We start from the raw sequence: 25927 nt of genomic DNA, 5'->3' as shown, positions 1-25927 counted from the left end.
GAGTATTGGAAGAGGTGAGTCATATAAAATTTATAGTGAAAGTATAAGAAGCGAATGGAGAGGAAAAGAGAGGAATATCAAATATATGTAAATTTTGTATACAAACTGATAATTTTTAGTCTAATAATTTTTATCTTCTCGTTTAATACTGTTATCAAGTGATGCGTACGAAATGCATGAAATCTTTTTTTTTTTTTTCGTTACAAAGAAAGTTAAAAATGAAGTTTTGTGTTTCTTGAAATGCCAGATAATATTTTGTAAATATAAATATTTGATCTCTTTTTGATTTGTACATGTTATAACACGCTTTCAGGGATATATTTACCTGTTATCGTAATTCACATTCAGCCGATTTCATTTTTCATTCTGTAAATGTATTATTTTACCTACATAATGGAATTTATTTTATCTAGACTGTGATAACAATTTCCACGCATTTCTATCGTTTCATAACTTTTGCAATTTTTGAGTTGGGAAATTTTTATTTTACATCGTGTGTTGAAAGGCATGCCTATATCCTATAATTACCGGCCAACAATTTTTTTTATCGCATTCGCAGATATCTCTTTTTATTTACTTTTAGACATATACTCTGTGACGTGATTCCCTGTTTTTCGCGAATACGTATATTTCCAAATGTAATTTTCGATTTTATATTTTGAATAACACGATATTTGAACGATATTTTTATATAAAGTAATTTCAATTTATTGAACGTATGCAAATTTACAAATATATTTGAATTGCACAGCGCAGTGATTTTAAAGTCAGTTGATATTTGATTCCACGCTTAAAGTTAAAATTAGGAATAAATGAAACGTAAGGTAAAAAGTTCCATTATGAATATGTTCACATATCGAAATTAAAGTCGATATCGCATAGCTGATATAGGGGAAATTGAATTTTATCGATAGAACGATAAGATTGCTACGATCAATTAATATTATAAATAACCATCTCGTGTTCGTTCCAAATTACTCAGAGTTACACGATATAACATTCTATCGATGTTATCAATTTCATCTGTGAAACAAACAAAGGAACGATAACATACGACAAACCCATGGCTGGATTAAATCGTAATCATCGTGATAACAATATTTGATGATCCACGAGCCAACTAATTAACATGCGCAGCCGTTGATACTTCTTATACAGTCGTCTCTCGTTTTGTATCTCGACATGCCGCGTCGAGCTGTTATTAATGCTGGCAAATTATACCGCGTCCGTGTAAATGACATCTTTAGCGTATATGGTCGAGTGTGAATTGCAATTAGGCGCCGGTGGAACGCGATTTACGAGTACCTACCCCGCTTTCACACAAAGTGTTACAAAAAGAGAATCTATGATTTAGTGAGATTATAGCGCCCATCCAGAGCATTTAAATTTAAATTGTATTATTTTGTATATTTATAAGACAGAATACAGGTGAATACGTTGTTCCCGCTTTTTGATCAATTATTTATTCAAAGTCATCGATAATGAGCTATGTCGGAAAAGGTGAGGCTACGGTTACAACGAACCTGAATTTGCGCCAACAATCAAGCAAATAATGGCCGCTTAAACGAATAATCTTATAGGAATCGTTCCAGTTCTCAAATTGTTAACATCTCTCGACGTTCGGGGAGAATCGTTCGAGCAGTTGAACGAAAAGAATCGTTTCAACATCCGGAATGGTCGATGGTCATCAAAAATCGTCTGATTTTTTCAACATCTTGTCCAAGATTGAAATAAAATTATTCGTGTAGCAGGAATCGTAAAATCGCCCGTTAGTCGTTTGATGGTATAGCAGTCGAGAATCCGTTACTCTCACTCGTGAACTAATCATCCAATATTAATTTGGCGGATAACAAAGTACAGCCATCATCACCGAATACCATCCAAGCACAAACGCTACTCGATAGATTCATCGCCGATAAATTATATAAGATACGAGGTATGGAAGAAATATTAAACTCGCTAAGTCTTAGACCCGTTCTTTTTTCTTTTTGCAACGTCTTACGTCCTGTGTATCTCACGATTAACGGAGCAAATGGTCGAAATTAATCTTAGCGACTATGGATTAAGCGGAGGTAACCGTCTATCAGAAGGGATGACAAATAGCTGTCGAATAAGCTCATCGGCTCGTCGCCTCGACAAGGTTTGTCTATTATAATCGATGCGGTTTTCCAGTCGAGAAACATACTCGTCTCTTTGTTTTCCGGGTCGCGACTAACTTCCAGCTTAATCCTCGATCCTGATGAAATCTACATCGAATATAGTTTATCGAAAATACATAATCTTGTTGGCCGTTTATGAATGACGAAGCGATGGTACAAGCTGTGAGCCTATTTTATCATTATTTAAGCCGAGCGTAATGCGATTTTGACGGGCCCTGATCCGCTTACGATAGTTCTTCCTGCCCGTTGCCGGAATTAAAGCGTATTGAATTAAGAAGAGTAACATAGAGTAAGGGATGGGTTGATCGATTAATATCATTAACGTGGATAGCCGAGAACGCCTGATGACGTCGGGAATACAAAATTTACTCGCCACGTCTTTTTGTATTTTTGTATTTTTGTATTTTGAAATCTTTTCGCGTCTATGTCTTCAGACAAGATATTTTCCGACGAAACGTCGTCCACGCGTCAGTCGAATTATCTGAATTTTTAAGCACCTAATAACCTTTAAGAACGCAGTCATTTACTTGATTTAAAATGTCTTTTCTCGAGTGTTGTCTCTTATTAGTCGTCACGAATCAGCGTAAATTAAATCTCCGTCTATATATTTTTTATCATTTCGTCTCGTAAATCAAGGCGAGCGTCAAGGGTATGGATCGATGATTCTTGTACTTGACTAGAAAGAAAAAGGGTGCAGTGCAAAGTTGGACGGTTACGCGAGAAGCAGACCGATGATCCTGGAACAGTTTCGAAAACGTTTCGAGACAGTTTTTTCGGAAAAGGAAAGAACGAGGAGGACGAAGGGATAGAGAAGGGGGAGAGAGCTTGAGCGGTCGAAACTTTCGAAAAAGTGTCAGGAAGCGAACGGGGTGAACGTTGGACGAAAGCAAACTGGTCGATCTTCGCAGTGGAAAAATTACGGACAGAGATGAACCGAGTAAATGAACCGGGGCTTTTTACGGCTCTCCTTTCTCGCTTGACCGACTTCGAGACTTTTCAGAAGCATATATCAGAACGTCCCGAAGAAAGAGCTCGATAACGAAGACCTCGGGGTTCAGGGAACAATTCCCGCGGCCTCGGTGTCCCCCATTTTTGCCGTGTCACGTCCATAAACGACAGGTTACCTCAAAAAGAAACCATTTTATCGTTAAGCGAATGGTAATTCACCGATGATCCCATTCAGTTATTACGAGCGATTGAAGAGGTGATTTCTAAAACGTTGCGAAAACTTTCGTTAAAAAGCGATTATACCTTTTTCTTTGAAGATCGCGTAAAACGTAACCATTCATCGAGCTCAAAGTACACTCGCAGATATTTTTTTTTATACAGATGTATTTTTATATAAAGGAGAATGTTTGGCAAATGCGCTGTTAGCTTGTTCTACGTTTCTTTTACAACATGGTTAAAATCAGATGCGATCGCGTTACTAAAGAGCAGTTTATGCTACACGCTTTCAATTATATAATGCTATTAACCCTTTTCATTTTTATCATGACACGTTTATTAATATTATACATCGTAGAAAACCTATTTTACATTTTATTCCGTTGCTCAGATTCAGATTCAAAATAATTCGAAAATATATTCTTGAAAACGACAATATTTTTAAATGCAGTTAATTCTCTATAATGCATTAAACGTTATTACGCAAGTAATTGCATGCACCGAGCAATAAAAATGAAAAATTATTTCAGTGTTAGCAATCACCGGTCGGTAAATTCCGAGGTAATTTGCGTTTATGCAAATAAAACTCATTTAAATGTACAAAAAGTATGTAAAACGTAGATACTAATAAAAACAGATTTTTGGTACTCTGGTAATATCGTATTCCATTGATTTCATTACTTATACGAGAATACGTGTTCATCTTGGATCGTTCGTTGGCATAAAGACGCGATTAAGTATCTGTCCGTAACAGATTTAACGCTATTGAGATGTTCTTTTCTGATAAGTGAGAAAAACAATAAAAATTGTCGCGTGTAAAGATTTTTGAAGTGGATATTTTTTACCAATCACGGCTTTCATTAATTGACATTAAAGACGTGTAAGTTGTTACCAGCGTCGACTGATTAGCGCCTGCGTCAAACTGCCAACAGACCGGATAATACAAACGTCCGACACATAACATCTCCGGTACCGTAAATGGGATCCAACTGAACGCATCACGGATAAACAATAAACTTTCAATTTCGATTTCATTCGCTTCACGTTCGGTACTTTTATTTGGTTTATGTGCCGCAATTTTGCGTTGCAGGCATTCACGAAGCTACAACTAAACGTTACGGATCATAGAAACTTCTCATGCCTGTACACATGTTTCGAAGAAAGAACGGAAACGGGTTGAATCGACGAACCGACTACACGTCGAATCATCGGATCACGTATGCGAGATATAAAAATGCTGATCGTTTTACAGATTCTTTGATTCGAATGCAGATACAACGGTTGTGGTAGGAGTCTGCGTTTATCTATACCGCGTTAAGGTAATAGCTTTAATCGGTCCGGTGACAGACAGTGGGATCGTATAAGGTCGAGTAACGCGAAGATAAAGCGAAAATGTAGTACGAAAGCGGTCATCCGATTCATCGTCGAATTACACGGAGTTCAAATCCGCTTGCGCAATTATTGACTTTCGATCGAAACTTTAGCGAATTCGGTTGTGCGAAATTGCCGACCTATTCCGTGCTGTAGTAATTGATAGTACGTGCGTGTAAACGAGACTTGCAACGTTTCATTATTTGGAAATTAGAGAGCCGTTTACTAAAAGGGCGACAAAGGTGTGCTTTTGAAGAATTAAATCCATTGTTTGGAGCGATGTTCTTTGGTACAGATAAAGAACTAATACACACTCGTTACCGAGTCTCTTTTACCTTAAGTTTATTCCATGAAAGATCGTTGCAACTTATTCTCACGAACAATGTCGGAGACTACTGCTGATTCGTTTCCGAAATTTTACTAAACGAGATCGCAGATATAATATAATATAATAGTTGGAGATGAAAGTAAGTGGCTATGATACCATGAAATGATCGTTAGTCGCCAGTTTTTATTTTAGTATCAATATAGCATAAAAATGTTTTCGTTTATTCTTACGTATCAATGTTACAGTTGTAAATACAAGATATAAATATGAAACGAAAAATATCGAAGTTATATAAAATGTTATGTACCAAATAAGCGTAGTTTCTCTTGCAAAAGGTAGTACGAAAACGAAATAGTTGATATTTGTTAGTTTTAAAAAGCATCGAAGAAATAAGATTAATTGCAAAATGTCACTGGTACTCTTACTTTATAAATTGTGCTACTTTTATTTTCACTTCGTAAATAAACAGGTTCCGCGAGTAATGTACATTATAAAGATATTGCGTTGCATTCAATGGATTGCCTCTGACGAAGGAGCCCTACTAAGTTTCCTTTATTATTAGTCTAAATACAACTGAACCGCGCGAAAGGACGACTTTCTTTAAAATACTGCGTGTTTTCGACGATATATGTATGTTAAGACCGTGGAACGGAGTGTTGCGGAAATATAAATCATTCGATGCACGATAACTTCTCGCGCAGTGCATAATTTTATTCTTTTCCCTTGTGTTTCTGTCCTTTTATTTATCTTTTTTTCGATCATTTATTAAAACTACTTTGAATATATATTACAATAGCGCGTGATTTTTGCTCAATTCTTTGGATTATATATATTCAATGTCCGATTGTTAAAACGTAAAAAATGGCTTCATGCATCTTTCAGCGTTTTTATATTATATAGAAGATTTGTAGCTGCATTGTCTGAAAGTTATTGTCAACGACAGTGCTGATAAGTAAGGTAAATAAATTTTTAACTTCCAACGTTTCAACGTTGCGTAATACGAGTATTTCACGAAAGAATCCTGCTATTTTCCAAGTATTTGATAGACCAGGAAAATTGATAATAATGGATAATAAAGTTCGCTGAAGTAAAGAAGACCAACTATTTTTTTTAATACCGTCTTTATTGTTAAACATCGACCTGTACGTGCCCGTACAATTTTTTCAGTCGCTTCTCTTTTTCGAGAGGAAAACACGTCGGATTTGTTCCTAAACATGATTCTGATAAGTTCGCGCAATAAAATTTTAGGTAACACTTTTCTTTTTCTTTTTTCTTCCGTTCAAAGCCAGTTTAACTGAGCTACTACGAAAAGTTACAGATTTATGAGTTTTCGCTGCTTACATTATGACTCCGATAACCGTAACAGAGCGAGTAAAAGTTGCATAAACTTCAATTGCGCGTAAACGCGATAGCGCGGAATTATTGCAAAATATTTACAATTTTGATAATAAACGTAACCGTACACGCGTAGAGACGTCGTGAGTCGTCTAATCTCGACGTCGATTCGATTCTCCAGCTGGGACATTTAGAAACAACCTGTGTATACAGAGCCTGTTTTTCCCCGTGTGGTTATTCGTCAGATATCAGGATACTTAAACCCAACCTAATCCCAACCTGTGATAGTTTGCTGGGAGAAATCTATATTATTGCTGTATCCTCGGCGAGCTACGTCCGCGTTAATGCAAACGCGAAAATACTACGATGGCGTTGGTGCTTGGGAATTTCGGTGAACGGTTCAGGGAAAAAGTGTCTGGGCAACTCAAGGTGAATCAAGTACTTGGTCGTGTATAGTCCGTTCGACCGCTCTTTTCTGCATTATTCTTTTACACCTCGTTTGCGTTTAATGAGTCGAATGAACGCGGCAATTTGCGGATCCGGATCACGCCGTACCACTTTCTAGTCCGCGCAACCAGAAACGCGGATCGTATCTAGCGGTAACAGGTCAAGTACCGAGCTTTGTGAAATTACTGGACGGTTTTTGTGCACGAGAGAGTGAAATTGCCTTGCGAACAGAGAGAGAGAGAGAGAGAGAGTCGAAAACCGTGCTCGTGTTTTCAATTTCGCGGACCCCTTACGTCCGTTCTATTTTGTTTTTATTTCTTCCTCTACTTATCACCGTTTCTGCTTACGAGTAGGGAAAACTTGCGACTTATTCTCTGTGCACATTTCGTCCAGTGTCTTTGTAATATTCGATGAAAGAAGTACAAGAATGAGAATGTTCTTATCTGTTTCCATTCTTTGTACGTCGTTCGACTGAAAGTAAATGAGAGGAAGTTGGATTTATAGATTCAGCGTAGTAATAGGGATGAAGCATAAATGATGATCATAACGATAATAAATGAGGTTTGATTCCAGTAATTAATGATAATACTATGCTAATGAAATAGCGGCAGAATGTCATAGTATGTAATCATAGCTGTTATTAACGCTGTCGCTGTTAATTCCTAAACTATAAATTTCGTATAGTTCGTAGATAATACTTTGGACATTCTGTCAGATGTACGTATACGTGTGTAAAATATGTTAAGCTATCACGTTGTTCGTGGAAAAGGGCAATTAATTTTCTAAAATTATTTTTGATAAAACGAGAAAGGACGTATAAATGGATATCAAATAGCATATCAAGTAACACGTTAGTATATCAAGAAATCACATTTGTATGAATTCCAAGTCTCGTATAGTACGATTTGCGATAACACGGAACTTTTAACCGTGTTATTCAACGTTTGTTGGTATTTTCGTTCATGTTGCTCTTCTTTGGCATTTCGAAAAGTTCTTAGTTACAGATAAGCAATAGTCGGTCTGAAATAAGAAAACTGGGACGACGATCGCGACTTAAGCGACTATTTGATAGAGTGGTAAATATCGATTTATGCAAAGCAACTTGTATTTTCATTAAATCTATGTATGTGTGTCAGTGTGGAAAAGTAAGATCGGAAAATGTCCTTCAGGGATTCGCCTCTTGAAAATTCAACTTTTTCTTCGGTTCGTTCTTCTCCTATGTGTATCCGAAAAAGGGATAATATCGATATCACCTGTCCCAGTTGCATAATTCATGCTGTATAAAGGTCTTATTCATATCTCTCGTCCATTTAAGTCGACCATACCTACCAACACCATTTATTCACCCTAACGGATTGAAAGCCGCATCTACGATGAACATTTTAAAAGATTCATATCGTTTCGAACGAATCATCGAATCAAACGTACAACGAAAGAACGCGAAGCGATCGGATAGCAAACGATCCACTACATTCGTCGTTCTCCAAAAAACTTTCGATAACCCGCAATCGATCGTTTAGACCGATTGGTAGCGATAGGTGAACGTAATCGGATCTTGGATTTATTTTACCACGTTCTTGTCTCGTAGTGACACGCGTGTTTTCGAAATGCGTAATTGGCCCGCTTGCAATTGTGCAGCAACGGCATCTCCAGGCGTAATACCGTGGTGTTTCGATGTAGAAACGGTAAAGCAAATGGATAGAAGTTGGTCTACGGTTCACGAACTGGTGGGGGTCCATAATGGGAATAAAGAGCGGGTGCAGCGGCACAAGGGCTGGTTAGGGGCAGGGGAAGTGAGAGGGGGGAAGGGAGTAGGCGAAGGCTCGGAAAAGGAGGACGAAATAAATTAAATCGGCACGATTGAAAGAACGCGACTGGTGATCGAATGGCACGCCGCGGCGCAGCCTGAGGATTAATTAATTAAACCGATATTGCGAGCTCGCCGGCCGTTGTTCGATTCCTCGAAAGTCTCGTAAATATTTATCGGCGCCGCTTTATGGCTACGACGGTTCCATAAATCGGTTGCCGTGGCGCTCGATCGTGGAAAACCCTTTTCCTTGGTGGCATGTCGGCGCCACCAGTTGGTCCAAATGATTTTTACCTTTTGGAAGCCGGCCACCGACGTGTGCCGGCAATCGATCGAACGGGATAAGTTTCGCCTCCTACGATGATGCGAAACGTCCGTGGCTCCGGTGCGCTTTGAAATTTACGAAAGCGGTTTCCCTCCCGTCCCCGCCCTTTTCGTTCGCTCTCCGCTGGAATATTCATGTTTCCCGTGGCACTAACAACGCTTCTCTGCCTCGATTCTTTGCCGCTTCTACCTCCAATCGAAATGATTAGTTGCCGAGAGCCCTTTGTGACTATTCTTTCAAACGGTCTAAGCTTTTATAGCCTCCAAGATTACTTATTGGAAATACGCGGTTCAATTGGTTTTCTCGCGTGGAATAATCTGCCACGATTATAGAGAATTATACCTACTAAACTTCATGGGATAGCTTTTATAATAGGCGCAAGTATAGAAACAACAACGATATAGCATAGGACGGTTGACGTTAGCCATTGTTACTACGATTCAAAGAGAAGTCTTGACCTGAACGGACACCGTTTAAAATAAAACCGAAGAACGATATTCACGGAGCGGTTTGCGCTACGAAATTAATATATCGAATGTTAAATTATATTTTTGTTAGTAAAGAAAAACTTAATTTTCATTATTTTCGGGAATTTTGATTAAACGGTACCTATGATGAAAAAGAAGAATGTAACAGTAAGAATAGCATTAAGCAGATGAAGGTATAAATTCGTAGTTTATTAAATTTATGCGAAAATGGATCTAAATCCGTTGCAAGAAGTTCAAAATGAAGAAATTAGCAGCATTTCGAAGTTAGAGATGAGTTTTCATCATGTTTTGTTCGTTCTGCTTGGATTTAGTCCAAGCTTGTTTAGAATATGTCTTATCCGCTAACGTAACTTAATTTGTGCAATAAGATTTTAAAAGATCCTCGTTATACATTCCTCTCGATCGAATGAAATTTCTGTGTTTTAGAAATAATAAAATCCTTCGAGAAAACTGTTTTTGTATCGTTTTAAGTTGCAAATTTATAAGGAATATCGTTGAAATTTTGTCTGAAAAATAACGATAAAAAATGTTATTATGGATATCATTTTTCCATAATTACGGTATTTATAAATCTATATTTTTATTAGAATGATTTACAGGCAGTACAAGTTGCCACAAATAATGGGTACGTACATATATCGTTCGCCTAGTTTTATCATAGTGTGTAACCCTATTAAAAGTGAGTACCCTATTATGCAAATAACTTTATTTCTCTTATCTACGTATATTATGTAATCAGGCTGTAGTTGAGGTTATTTTCTAAGTTGTGTTTTCATCTAACAAGGATTATGGGATTGCTAAATGCCTTTCTTTAAAGTACATGTTACAATAATATTATTTTATCGTGTTGTTTTGAAATTATTTACGGATATTTATAGAGTTATATTTGTAAAGTTGTTTATATTTTAAATAATAACAGTAAAGCAATTTAATATTCCACACAGTACACTACACTACTCTGGTAGGTCTGCTGTTCGAACTGATAATATTATTATATAATTATAATATTATTATAAAATTATTATTACTGAATTTTTTAAATTTAAATTTGAAATTTAAAAGTTTGCCTTTTTATCATTTTTATTCAATTTTCTTATATGGATAAATGAAAACTCTCAATTATATAAATACTTTCTTTCGAAGAAATGCTTCTACGATATAAAATATACCCTCACCATGTCTGTCCCAAGTCGTTAGCAAGTAATAAAAGGTCGATTACATTTCCCTTACGTAAAAGCTGTTGTACCAACTTATCCGAATACCATCGACCGTAGATTTTCATCTGAACGTGTTTAATAGAATTGTCGATAACTTGTAATATTTCTCACGAACGTATATCATTCTTAGATGGAATAATTTTCAAACGTCTGTGAGAAAAATCCATTTCTTGATGTATCTATCTGACAAATTCAGGCAGTTTCTCCACGCAGGTCATATTTCACTTATCACGAAATACTGAACTCTACCTTTACGGATTTATAGACTTCGTGATTCTGCAAGGAATGAAATCTAGTTACGTACTCTATAACTTGTTATAACGTCCTTGACAATATATTTCCTAAGAAAGTACGCGATATAACTTCTAATTAAATAAATGGAATAAATTAAAAAGAAATAAAGTTCATAATAAGAGGCAAAACCATTTCTTGTATTAATTATCTCTAAATACGATTGCGATAACAACAAGAAATAATAGAAAGCTGAAGATTATTTTATTGATAAATTATTAACGTTTGTAAAATGTGTATATTGTACGAAATACAGTGATATCTTACGCTCTTAACCGGCATAAAACTTCTATTGCGAGATACGCGTTATACGATACATTTTTTCTCGAGTCTGTCATCTTCTTTGAAGAGAAAATATAGATTAATATCACAAGATGTTTAAGAAAACACTCGAGCTTCGCTTCATCTGCATTTTATACCAATAAAATGTGGCATTAAGCGAAAGTTAATTTAGAAAAACAATCGTTCGATCGAATCATTTTCTCGTTCTAAAGATCGCTCTCCTGCAAACGGTTTGTGCAAACACGAAATACATAATTACACGTGATTATTATTTATCGTGCTGGCGACGAAATCTCCGCTCGATTCAGGTATGACGTTTTGTAATCCGATTTAAGCGACGCAGGTCGAGATAAATTTAAAGCCGTAAATGGGGAAAATACGAGGGTATAGAAGGCTCCGTTATCCCTGTCGTTTCCGGGATTACATCACACGGTAACGTTTTACATCCTCCGAAAGAGTAGCGATTATAAATCCACGTCGTTTCGTTGCTGGTTTCTCACCGGCAAAAACTAGTTCTTTTATTAGATTTACTTTTCTTACTACTCGTTAAATCTACGTTTCTTTCGCGTTCGCGTGTCGTCGCAAATTGCTCGTCGAATTTGTAAAATTTCCTTAGAACGCCGCCTTCGTTCAATTTTTTCAATTTACCGCATCTCTTTGTATCGTTCTCCAATCGATTTTCGCACATCGAATTATTGATCTTCAGATCTTTTGTTTCTATACGATTCAGTGAAATTACATTAAAATGTTTCATCGACGGAAACTTACGCCTTAGATAAATACGTATCTCTTACCCAGTATCGGTTTTATGCAGCCACGCAAATTAGTCTTCGAGTAATCCCGACCAAAAGCTCCCATAAACTTAAATTAGTTTTCACTTTTTCTTAACACAATCTTCCTCGTGGGAAATTAAATGTACATTAATAATCTGAAATCTGTGACACAAAATTAACTGCAAACTCCACGGGCAACTTTATCGTCAACACATTATATTTCATTCGCAAATAGGAATTGAAGTTTACGTACATCTATCTCGGAAAATTGAATATCAAAATATCGAAATACAAAATATTAATACGAGCGATGCTTAAAAAATTCTGCTATATCTTAGAACTTTGGTAGATTTACTTCCGGTGATCTATTCGGTAATCTGAACGATAGGAAAAGAATTCAGTTAACATATTTTTGTAAAACACCTATTCAAGCTCTTTGCTTCAAACTTAATACTAAAAGTAAATTGTAATGCACCGAGTATTTTTAAAGACACGTAAAATTCGAATAAATATAATCAACGTGTAAGTACAATACTTGACACTCTGGAGAATGCGAAAATATAAAACGACAAAAAAGTAAATCTTATTCGATAGCACCGCTATTCGCGAAAAATTCTCCGTTCTCAGAGCAACTCATGTAAAGCAACTATCTGCTTTATAAAATTCGCAGCAAGTGATTTCCACGCGCACATACACATCTCAACGAGTATCGCAAAATCTCTCCATCAAATTCTGTAGGAAGACCAAAGATGACTTTTCGGCGATCGAATAAAAACGATGCTTTCGCAATGCCGCGATACGTCCAAGGATCAGAATAAAACCTTTATTAGAACACGTGTAAGTCGTTTTATGGGCAAAAGGTTCGCTCCAATAGATTATTTTATGTGCCTTCTCCGATGGACAAACCCCGACCGACCTTTTTGTCAAATTTCTTTATCCGAAACATGAGATCAAATACAGAGGAAAACAGGTCAACAGTCAATATTTTTGCAGCATATTTCACCGCAGGAAGCTTTGACTTGCCTCGGTATAAGGGTATCAAATAAACGGTATAGCTGCACGAGGAATCGTCTTTAGAAGGGCACGCAGATACTCCTTAAAATCGAATTGCCGTAACTTGGTCGCAATACATAGTACGGGTAAATATTTGCTTGTTACCTTTATTGCTTACGATGTCCGGTTCCAATGGGATTCAGGGACCGCGCATTCTCATTTCGTCAGAGAGAAGTGATTGGAAATTAATACCTGAAAAAGGGCGAAGGAACGTAGCAAAGTTAGCTACCTGTATCGATACTACGATGACACGAAAGAAACGAATATTCGTTTAATCGACGAGCTTTACAGCTGTCTTAAATAAAGTAGGAAAAAATTTCTATCGATCGCCCCTTCCTTTTTTCGTTGTATCCATTTCCCCGTGTATCTCGTTGCATGATAACGAAGTTGAAAGACGATAATAAAATTGTAATTAAGTTTCCGCGGTTTCGTTTCAACGATATGTCTCCACTGGTGAGAGAGAAACGTATCGCAGGAAATAATGATTCGAATCGACTAGCTGTCAGACTCAAAAGGGAAAGTTACAATTGTGGTATATGAAACGCGTAGTTAGTAGTATAGTAGAGGTAACGAATTTTGTATCGATGTATTTTAGTTTCACGAGCCTGACGTAATTAGTTTTCAGTAGATGGTGAATTAATTTTCCAGTAACTGTATCGACGTATCTTAATATTAGAGTAATTTCACGGTAATGGAAACGGTTGATAGTTGCCGAAGCTTTTTCTTCGATTACGTAACAGATATCTGAAATATTTGTTTGTTTGTAAGAATGATCGTTATACTGTGAAAAATTAGGTAGCAATCTCTGTGGACGTACGATGTATGTCAATATAATGATTAAACGCAACACAGACGGTACATGATAAAACGATAATAGGCATCGAAAGGCTATTAAATTCGAATATTGGCGATCAGCATCTTTCTTAACTAACAGGCTATAAATTTACGATGCCAGGAAGAAAACTTTAAGAAAAGAAAAGTTCTCAAGATCTTATTTGCGTATCTCTGACGTTTATCACGTTACCTAGATTAGACATTTTATTATTCGAAACGATGTTTTATCATAGTAGAAAAGTTAGTAAATCTGGCGTCACATATAATGCAAAAGACTCGTTTGAAAGGTGAACACGAAACTAACGCGGAAAGTATATTTATATATGGCGAAGCATGGAAGGAAGAAACGCGCTCCAAATGATACGCGGTTTCCCGGATCGAAATTAAAATTACGATCTTGATGAAAAGCTTCGCAACATTAAAGAAAATCAGGTCAAACAGATATTTAATTTTTCTCCCTGATATTTCATCGAGTATATCGTTCAACATCGTATATAAAGGACGCAGAAATAGAATCTTTCCGTCTTCTCCGTACATTGCATATAACTAGATCGGATGGCCAAATATATTATTCGGCCGAGTTTATTTTCGATGCTATCCTTTTGAAAACTGAAAAGTTCAAACAATTTGCCATGGTTGACAGCATTTTCCTTTTAATTATCGATATTAACGGACTGAATCGGAAGCAATAAAATGCAAATGTTTTGCCTCCACTCGGGCAAACGTGCCCCTTTTCTATTAATTAAAAATTCCCGTTCCCTTTTGCGTTTTTCTTCTCCAAGGCGAAATAACGCTTCGTCTCGATAATAATACAGTAACCTGGAGCACTCTCGAAAGGCAAAACGAGAAAAAGCAGGTCGATGAAGCGCGCGTCGACGTTTGCCAATATGCAAACCGATAGATAGCAAGTAGGTCAGAATTGAAACGTTGATCTTCTTTCCGTCAAATTCCGAAAGATTAACTCGTTGGCTGACACGTAGGCGGAACCGTTAGAACATTTCGACGATGGAAAGGTTTAGGGTTGGTAACAATGGAGGAACGTGTCGGGATGCATTACCAGTCGAATGTCACTAGAACGTTTTTGTCGAGAAAATAAAAACACGCCGGTACGTTTCTCTCAATGGCGATGGAAAAGCTTACATGTAAAAATACCGTGACTTTTGCCGGTAGATTAACGGCACTGTACCGAAATTTCGCTATCTGGCATAGAATAGTGGAGTACCGTGCATCAGCTGGAAAACGTTGATCCTCTCATCGTGTTACATATTTCGCAGATAAATATAATACATTTGTTAAAAACTTTATAAACGAATAAAAGTTAAACCACAGCGTGATTCGCGCAACTGGGGCAGACTGTATCTTCGAAACGGATATGAAATATACATTTGGCATTTATTAACGCATCGCTACATTTTAAAAGTGTAATTCTAATTTCTTTCTTTTTTTAATGAAACTTTATACTTCTGATTATACGTACTAATCTGAGTGAAACTTTTCATTCTCTATAGTACACGTACATGTATCTCAAAAGTACCGAAAGCTTACTACAGTTTGAACTTTTCTCACTTATGTGTTGATGCGTATAAGAAATATTCGAACGATCTTGTCTTATTTTTATCTTCCTCTTTCCAACTCTCTCTGCAAATAGGAAAATAATTTGGATACGATATATCTTTTCTAAAATAAATAATTTAACACGTAGTTTAGATCCTCAAGCGTCGTTTAATAGAGCAACTAAAATGAAAGAAAGAATTACAACAAACAAAAAGGTGTTATACAGTTGATCGTACGTTTGCGAAAGATGCAGATTGCTTCCTGCGCTTATTTATCGTCAGAAAAATTTATACCAAGACAATCGTTGGAATTCTTTACAGCTTGCCGATCGAATCGCTTCGATCGCTTGAAAATTTGATTTTTTCGCCCGATTCTCTCCAATCGCGGGCCGTTCGTGCGTCAAAGAAGAGATATGTCTCGGTCGTTTCTGGCGAGATTGCTTATCGGTCACACTGGGAACTGCCGCACGCGTACGATTCTCGAGTCTCGTTTTTCCCCTTCAAAAGCCTTATCGACGAAACTCGAGCGTCAAACTCGACGCTCGATCGACACCTCCACAACGGATAGTCTTTTAGCGGGCGCATTTTACCGGGATAAGGCGAGTAATTAGCCGTAATTAGTTGTCCCACTCTTCTAAACCCCGTCCCGTCCGTCAGCAAGCTGTAATCCGATTTTCTGCTTGACAGCGGACGTCGCGGAATAATCGAATCCCACGCCTCGAATGGAAGCCATTAATCGACAGCGGGGAAATATTCCACCTTATTCTCCTCTACTACGCACCTTCGCCCCCGTATTTTGGACGGTTTTTCTTCCATGTTCATCTTGATCGTAGCTGTCGGCAACGCCGTGTAAAAGCTCGTTTGTAAGGAAGACGTTTAAAGACGAGAAGTAGAAACGAGTTCGAATGCAATACACGCTTACTATCCCAAGTTGTTCCAGTATATCCAAAAATTTCACTTTATAGAATTCGATTACTATCGTTAAAAGGTGACGTTTCGTTGCTCGCATTACGCAAACGATACCTGCGACGTTCGAGAATGTATTTATATAATTGAATCGATCGGAACGTTCCGTCTTTGTCTTTATTATTCCGTTAAAGAATATGAAATTTCTATTAAATAGTATTTAGTATAATGTTTGTCGTTGTTTTTGGTTATCTTCCAGCTATTTGGTAATTCTTTCACTCCCCCGAGGTATTCGAAACTTTTCAGTCAAATTTCAAGCTATTTGCAATATAAGTAGCTGATCTCATCTTAGCGTGTAACGAGTGTCGAAACTCGCTTCGTATAGTCGACCTTCTTTTTTTCGGGCGAGTGCGTAACGAAGTGGAGGGTAGCGATGTTGTTGCAAAAGGAAATTCATTTATGTAAATCACCAAAGACCCGGCCTGTATGTAATAAAATTTGAGCTGCGCCCAGATGCCTGCACGAAAACCTACACAATTTTTCTGCTTGCCTATATCGTTTCCTTTTCTCTCTTTCTTTTCGCTCCTTCTCTCCTCCTCTCCTTTCTTAGCCCTTTTCTTATCCTGCCCGCTTTCGACCAACCTCCGACTACGTGCTACTCCGACTGGTGTTGGGTAACCGACGCTCTAAAAAGCAAGGAAATATAGGTTTGCGTTACGCGATGAATGCCTTCGCCAAGTGCTCGCGTAAAGGACACGGCGATATTTTTCGACCGAGCTTCGCTTGCCATAATAATTGGAAAAGTTTATGCCTCTGCGTCGACGCTCGAAGCGCACGTAATTTTGATCCCAGTGTCATATCGTTTCAATTTTATAAGGTCGGTTACAAGAAATTCATTGCGCGATTAGTATTTCACGGTGTTATTCAGCCAGTATCGTAGGCGCTTGAAAGAATGTTTATCATAGCTGTTGTCACAGCCTTCTCGTTGTTTAGGATCAATGACGATCCTTAATTTGTCATAAAGATCAAAATATCCGCTACGCTTTTGGGACACGAAACTTATGTAATATACGTATAATTTTAAGTAGATAATACCCGTTTTTTGTTTCCTTTGTAAATTCTAACATACGTGACACATTGTTCGTGATGTTCTACGTAAATCCATTACCTACATTTTTCAGCAACGTTGTTTGCATTTTTTGTTTATAGACAAAAAAAACAGCGGGCCCGTTTTCGTAATTTTAGAGGACATAGAGTTGCCGAGCCATTCGTATAATTTTGTTGAACCTTTTGCATAATGCTGTTAGTTGGTCTACCATATGGTAATCGTTTCCCGTGTAAAATGTGATTCTACCATAACATCACGTAATTCCATTAAATAAAGTCTCTTTCTAAATTTTTTTCTAGATTCCGTTGCATTTTTATGCTGTACCATAAAACCGTAGTTCTTATATTCTCATATAGTCGTTATATTTCCGTAGAAAGACGGTACGCTAATCAGATTTTTCGATAAACATATTCGATAATACTTCTTTCATTTCCGTTATAATAATATATCATATTTTCGTTTTATCTCGTCAATATTCTAAATATCGAAATCGTCGCTGATTCTTTTCAGAGAAAAAATTTGTTTTCTGTTGTTAATGACGATTAATGTTCGAAGATATAAACGAGTCTCATCATTGCCTGTTAAATCTTGAGAAACATTTCGTTAACAAAGGAGAAAATAGTATTCGTAGTTCGATTTTCAACCAAAATGTCCTAGTAATTTCTGCGACAGGTTTAGATCTAAGACTTGCTGTATACAGAGTTTCGTGAAACGGTATAATCTGCTTTACGCACCGTCTAGACGACTTTTATAAATCGACGATGAATTGTTTGAAGATAATTATGATAACATTCTGTATTAAAGTACGTGATACAGCGTTTATATAAAATGTTATAATTTCAAAACGTTCTATACCGTTGCTACGATGTTGTTACGAATTATGACGGGACTGGAACTAGTATTAATCCATTGATCAGCACCTACGTCGACTTACGACTTACGGCTTACCTCTTCGTTTCGATTGCCAATCTCTCGAACACTTTTCGCACAAATTGAACGAACCGAAGCAAATTATGTAAGTACTACCTACATCCGCGTTCACAACGATGTCAAATTTTGTTCCGGTTCGTCCATCTCTGTAATCCGATTTCCCACTTCGATTCGTACGGGCGATACTGAAGGAGCGAGTTCAAGCATCAATTTGAACAAATTGAAAAAAGCAGAAGAGGAAGAGATTTTCATTATCCTTGGGCGTGGGATGTCGGCGCTCGTGATTCCGTGATCTCTCTTTAAAACTTCTTAACATGCTAATACTTTCAATATCTGCCGACACGCTTCCCAATTCCCTTCTCTTCTGTATGTATTACTTCCTTTCTTCTTCCCTTTCCCTCTTCCTTTCTTTCTCTTTTCCTCCCTTCTTTTCTTCTTTTTTTTACGTTTATTTAAAGGAAAACATTCGATTCTCGACACGCCTGAAAATTCAAGAGAAGTAGTTTCAATTTACCGACACGATCGACTTGACACTTCTAATTTCCACGCATCTTCCATCTCCACCAGATTCTGACGCGAATGCTGTTTCAGATTTTTAGGACCGCTCCGAATGGCTAGGTCGGTGATTCCTCGCCAAGTCTCGAGGTGTGCGCCAAATTGAACTTTTTTTCCTTGCTTGCTTCCAGATTACACGGATGCCTGTTTCGTTCCACGCCAGGCGCCGAATTGCCTCGCCACGGCTAGGCTACACGTTCTTCCCGACCTTTTTTCTTTACTCTGTTTCTCGATTTTCCGTCGACGCTAAACGCGGTACAATCGAAACAAACGATTACCGGACTCTCTTCTGTCGACGACACGGCAAACTCGTGACAAAAATTTCGTTTCTTCCAACGAACCGAGTCGAAATTTTTTCCTGCCAAATATTTGGTTTTAAAAAAATGTACAATCATAAGCGTAACTGTACTTGTTGTAATTCTTTCCAAAGAATTCTCTCTTGACCGAAACAAAATGAAGAAACTAATCGTGTTACTACTATCAGCCGCCTCTAGTCTTCAGACTTGATTAGACGCTGACGTTGAAATTTGCATCTCTTGAGAGTACGGTTTCTTTAGCTACGATTAGTGGATCCTTTTTGTACACGTTGACCGATCAGCCTCACAGTTGATGTATGGAATTTCAACAAAGGTGGTGGCTTTTCATGACAACTCGGTACCGTTATATCCGCATTGTCCATCCTCTGAGTTCCTCTTCGGAATTGTCTGTATGGTATATACATTGTAGCGTACAATATTCAACTTTCAACAACTAATTTCATTTGTCAGGATTTATTTATTTTCATCGCTATAGTGTCACGAACATTTTTCCCAAAGTATTCAAGTTTAGGCAAATATCGATGATTCAAGAGATAGATTTTGATCGATTGTTACGCACCGTTTAAACGTTCGTCGCTCTGTTCCGAAGACTCTTAGCCCGCTCGACGAAATCCTGTCACTTCCGTAGTACTTCCTTACGATATGCGAAAAGTCTGCGAAATAGTAAATCTCCATTTTCGTAGTATAAACTTTGACAATATTTTCGAATATTTTGTTAATTGCGTTGTCGAAGGTCTACCGCGAAATCGTATTTATACGTATGTTGGTGCATGAAAGCCGATTAACCCACATAGTGAAGCGAGCAGTAAAGCCAGTTTCAGCTTGAAAGTTGCGTTCTCGTTTGCAGTTGCTCTGCGAAAGTAAATCGTCGATGTATCGGCGTGTTCGTGTTTTCTGCATAGGAACCCTTCACGGGCTTCAAGCCGTTTGCGAATAAACACTTTAAGCGAGCACGAAATTACGGCGCATCGTTCGTGCATCCCGCTGGCCAACAGTTTGAGAACGCTTGACTTATTGTCAGTTTTCGTGGCGAGCGACCATAATGCAATTAAGCTCGTGATAATTAAGCTATACCAATGAAAGTAGGTGCTCCATCTTTGTTTAAAAACGCAGATGTACACCGATATTGTTGTTATTGTTGCTATCGTTGCTACTCGATGTACGCTTGACGATCATATTACGTCGTTGTTTTTTATCTTTTGCGTCTTGAAACTTATAACATACGCTTCACGTACCTATTTACAGCGAACAAAAAAATGGAAAATCAACTGTACGGAAAAGACATCATGGTTTTACAATAAGGAAGTTACAATTGATAGGTACAATGGATAAATGTACGTAATATGTATGCGAGAATGTAATAGATGAATATTATCAACGTGGTAAAAACGTATGTTTGGTATAATAATTATCGATTGGACTGATTAAATAATCGGGATACAAACGATGAATTTAATTTTTCATATATTTTTCTAACAATATAATAGGGATCTAAGTAATTTGTTATGTAGGTACATGATTGCAATTGATATTGCGATTTTAGATTTTCTACTGGATAATCTATAAAGCATAATTACGATGACAAAGGACCTGTACCTTGTGTAAATTTTAGGACATCATATCGGAATTAATAGTAATATCTATTTGATTATTCGAGTATTACAATAATCAGATCGAAATTATCTATTAATTATCTATTGCATCGAATAGTGCAGCTTTTTGGAAAAATCTTAATATCGCTATTTCTACACAGCCATTTCGTATATCGTACAGAAAGTAAGTTAAACATTATTTTTTCTAATTGGAAAATAGAATATGAAATATCTCTTGTTCCTCTCCTTCTCATTCTTCTTCTTTCAAAGTACAGAAACTGTATATCGTTACGTAAAAGAAAGGAACAAATAAAATACATTAATTTTTCTGAAAGGGGAAGAACGAAGCGAACGCATCGCTTTCTTTAAAAAGAAAAGTAGGACGAGAAAGTAGATATATTTTATTGGAAAAGGAAAAAAGCTATTCTTCTATATGTGTATGTATTGCCTTCTACGTTATATTTTAAAAGTAATGGAATACGTAAAAAGTGTATCTAAAAAACGAGTAAAAAGCAATTTCCTGAAATCCTATATAACAGACGGAATGTCAAAATGTAAACAAGTTAGAGTACATAAGTAGGACAAACAAGCAGCTACTAGTAGTCAGCGTACAGTCAGCAGTCAACAGTTAAACATCGCTGGGCCGGATGTGCTCAAAAGGGAGGATACTATCTCCCTCTCTAAATATTGTTTGGGGAAATTGCCTGCAGTCAAATATCATTTAACGGGCCTGAATATTTTATTCAATTTCCGCAAGGCACAGAACGCGCGGCATCGCGAATTGGCATATCTTTAATTTAAATCTATTATGTATCATCTTTGACTTAAATGTAGTATACCTCTGGTAAGAACGAAAGTAATTTATATCGGTACAGATGTAATTGTCGATTTCATTAAACGAACCTCATAGAAATGTAATTTATTCCTACGTTTATTACAAAATTATTGATTCACTCCACTGAATTGTTTACATTGCGCACATGTTCCAGAATAATCGTTCAACTTTTATTTTATCGATGGTCAGCTATGTCACGCAAATTTAAGTAACGTTTACTTTGTTCGATTTAACAAATATAATCCAATTTTGAGTCTTTTATAATAACATTAATGGTGCAATTTAATACATTGTAATATTATTATTAGCAGCCGGTAGTAATATCGGATTATTTGTCACAGTAAATGTTATTTTATAATTCAATTTATAACTTTCTGCGATTAAAAATGGACGTGTTTCTTTTGTCGAACAATCATGGATTCTTTAACAAACGGAAACTTGTGCTTCAAAATTTAAGTACCGAATATATACTCGTAAAATTCAAAGTCACGTTCCTTACAAATAATTGTTTGCGTTATTTTTCAGGCTGTGTCAGATACTACGACGTATCATGGTGTCAAGCGATCAAGTCGATTGTCGGACATTCATTCACAGGTAAATATTTCGATTTTAATATGTACGCGTATACGCTTTGATCATAGATAATCGCGCATATATTATTATTTCGTTCGGTTATTTGACAGCGATAAGGCACGAAAAAGGAAGATCGGATTTAACGATGTATTATATGCTTATTAATCGTCTCTGCGAGAAATAACGCGTGTATAATCAAGCGAATATCCTTTTAAAACACTTCAAGCGGTACGCTTTTGTCGCAAGCAGATCGAGACATTATTTGCATTTTTTCTTCCTTGGAAAAGAGAGATTCTCTTTGACGACTAAATTTCAACTCGTTTACAGACTTTACCCCTTGCTTGCCCTTGTCATTATCGGCTAAAAAGGGAAAGAAGAGAGTCTGCTTTCCATTCACGAAACTGAAAACACGTAAATCTCCTAGCAAACATCAACAGATCGTGTATCGCAGCTTTTCTTTCAAACAGCGGCTCGCTCGAAAGATATCTTTCCTCGTAGATTGCGGGCAAGGTCCTTTCGAGCAGGTGAAAAAAGGCCAGCTGTCTAATCGAATCGTCTTGGTGAAACGAGAATCTACGTTTAATCAGCGCCTTTTAGATGGCCTATAGATAAGGCTCGTAATTAGTTACAGACGTTACTTTGAAGCGATGCCGATTCACCGGGCGATGCGCCCCGTTCAACTTCGGCCAGGCTTTAACCCGGTGCTGGCGTTTGCACGTAATCCGATTTTCCGGTTGGTGTGCGGGCTGTCTCTCGCGAAAAGCGTGCCCGACCGACCCAAAGACTGCGGTGTGCCTTGTCATCGTTTAAAAAATGTAACACGTTCCGAGATATCTCTTCCGACCCCCATCCATCCTCTATCTTCTCTGTCACATCTCTTTCTACTCGAAATTCGTCAAAGTACGATCTAACAGTTGCGAAATTGCGTGTGCACGGATACTATACGGTCAATGAAGAAAGTATTTGCAAGCCCTTTAAAGTGGGATAACAATTTTGAAACTCGACCAAACGACTCGAGTCTTTCGCAAGATGATAGAAAGATTAGTCTAGATTAGTCTAGTCTAAATTCTAAAAAAATGGCAGTTGATCCGAATCGTAAAGATAATAGTAAAGATCGTTCGTTATAACTTTCTCGTCTGAGTCTATAAAATGAAAATTTATACAGTACGTTCTGTACATTTATATCAGTGCCGGAAACTTTATCGAAACCGGTCGATGCAGAAGAAAGCAATTGACAGCGGTAAATGTTGAAATTTTTAGATTTTTAGAGTTATAGGCCAGAACTCGTGAGAAATTGTAATATTCGCCATTCTTAAACGCTCGCAGATCAAATCAACCGGTTATCTTATTTTTCAAAGTTCTCAAAAAGAAAAAGGGAAATCATGTCGTTTGGTCCAATTTCAGAAAAACTTATTCCGCTTTGAAAAACGCACGAATACTTTTTTACGCTGACTGTATGTGAATGTCACAGTGAGGATGTAAGTACATAGGGTCTAACAGTTAAATTTTGTAGTTGCGTTTCGTAGAATGTAGATAACGAAACGAAAGATATTATACGAACATAGGAGGCGATTTAAAGATTTAAAAAAAAAATGTTATATATAATAAAAATGCGGAGTACAAAGGCAACGATACATTTGCACAATGCGCACATGGGAAATCAATGATCACAATTATTCAAAGATTGTTTTACTCTTTGCAATTTACTGCCTTTTCCATTTGATAATATTACTATTCCTGAATACTTTTGCAAAAAAAAAATAAAAAAATAAAAAAACGAGCTAATTACACTGTTACCACAACGTATATTAGAACCTCGCAGTAGGGACAAAAGGGAGGTTTAGATTCGTTCTTCTTGTGAAAGGTTTACGGATAGGAGCGGTTTGATTACCATGATGAATACCGTGCCACGAATTATGGTTACGTTTCTGATAGTTTTTACATTTTAATGTTTCGTTACGTGCTTGTTAGGGCCGACATAGAATAACGAGGGGCGTTTTTAGGTCCGGATAAATTCAGAACAGCTGCCGTTGTTGGCCACTTTATTCGTTTTGCACAAAAGGACCCGTGAGTGGATGTACCCGGTGTTCGAAAAATTCTGTTACCGTCAAATATGGTTTCTGCGAGTATTTTGTTATCGAGAGGCCATTATATTTTATTCAACTTTTTCACTCATCTCTCGCATTTATGTTTCTTCTTGATTTTTTATAGCACTATCACTGGCTTACGTTTATTTTGTGAGTATCAACTTTTCGCATTGCTGCATATGAAATTATTGGAATATCGAATCGAAGTATATATTTCATTCTCGTTTAAATTTTTGTTGTACCTTATGTACGTAAGTATTCGCTTGATTATAAAGCGTATCATAAAAATGATTATTATCATTGTGAAATTTACACGGTAAGGACAATAACACGTTTTATAAAATGATATATTCATATTTCATCGCACTGTCCCATCGAAAGAAACACAATGTAAAGAGTTATTTTCTTTAGAAATTTCTAATTGAAATGTTCCTCTGTTTCAAATATTTATCCATTTTATATTTATGTTCCATTACATTTCATCTTTTTACCTTTACCGCGTGCTGAATAATTATGAAAGTTCGTAATAACGTAAAACCACGTCCTGCACGCGCTTTTTCGGTGTTAAAAACATACCGCTGTGATTTAATTCTGTTCCATTTCATTTAACATTAATGTAGAGCATTCTGTGCGATACTTCTCTTTCTTTTACGATCATAACGTACACGACAAATTTTATTAAAATACAACACGATTATTTAATAAAAGAAAAGATACATCAAGAATTTCAATTCATTTTTACCGCATTAATGTATTTTCTTAATAAATATGATCAGGAATTGTTCTCCATGTTGAGATATTTATCATGCGATGATATTACGTTTTATTTTAAAATGCAACGAAACAAAGAATTTTCAAATTCTGAATCTATTTTAAGTCTGCGATATTACACGCCTTTTAAAATTTTATACGATATAACGAAAAGTCGCTGCGGTTAAGTTTTTTGGTTCGTAATACGTTACAGTAAAAATTATTGTAAAAAAATATTTTGCTATCCAATATATAAATAGCCATAAACAATTACAGATATCAGTAAGTGTAATAATACAATATATAAGAACAGTTTTATACTATCGTTCAATTTTAGATCTCTCATCCTTGTTACTCGATTCATTTTATTCTTGTCATAGTATTTGTCGAATAAAGGGAACTGCTTGCGTTTTTCCTTTTCTTCGCTTCCTTCATTCTTCTTTTTTTCCTTTTTTTTTTTTTTTTTTAATTGTACAATCACTTTAACGTTTGCAACATTGACATCGACCATTTCCTTGATACGTTGTGCATTATAAAGTTCCGTTAACACGAGTAAACAACGTAAAGGGTATTGTTAAAAAATTTCACACTTTTCATTCTGGTATCTGCGGCTTGTCAAAGCACGGTCGTCTCATATGAGCGGAATTGCGTTTCACAAAAGCATGAAAACGGAGACGCGGGCGAGATACAGAGAGAAACAGAGAGAGTGAAAGAGAGAGAGAGGCGTTGCAGCAGAATTCGCCATCGAATCACTTGCAGATTCTATCCCAAATTTCCCTCGGTTTCGATGAAACCGAGCGTTTGTCAATCCTTTTAAATAAAACTATGCTTCGCTTGTTTCCCGTTT

General features: G+C 36.8%; 1 protein-coding gene across 1 annotated transcript in view; it reads left to right on the top strand.

Moving 5' to 3' along the window:
• The window catches only part of LOC117157932 (uncharacterized), a 282010-nt gene that overhangs the window by 212206 nt on the left and 43877 nt on the right, over positions 1 to 25927 (top strand). The window contains exon 4 of the mRNA XM_033336287.2: positions 22196 to 22264. Within this exon, the coding sequence (XP_033192178.1) occupies positions 22196 to 22264 (69 nt within the window). The remainder of the gene's footprint in view (positions 1 to 22195; positions 22265 to 25927) is intronic.

This window comes from Bombus vancouverensis, chromosome 6 (genome assembly GCF_051014615.1).
Source record: "Bombus vancouverensis nearcticus chromosome 6, iyBomVanc1_principal, whole genome shotgun sequence".
Classification (NCBI taxonomy): domain Eukaryota; kingdom Metazoa; phylum Arthropoda; class Insecta; order Hymenoptera; family Apidae; genus Bombus; species Bombus vancouverensis.
Note: the sequence above shows the minus strand (reverse complement) of the source record. Positions and strands in the feature narration are given on the sequence as shown.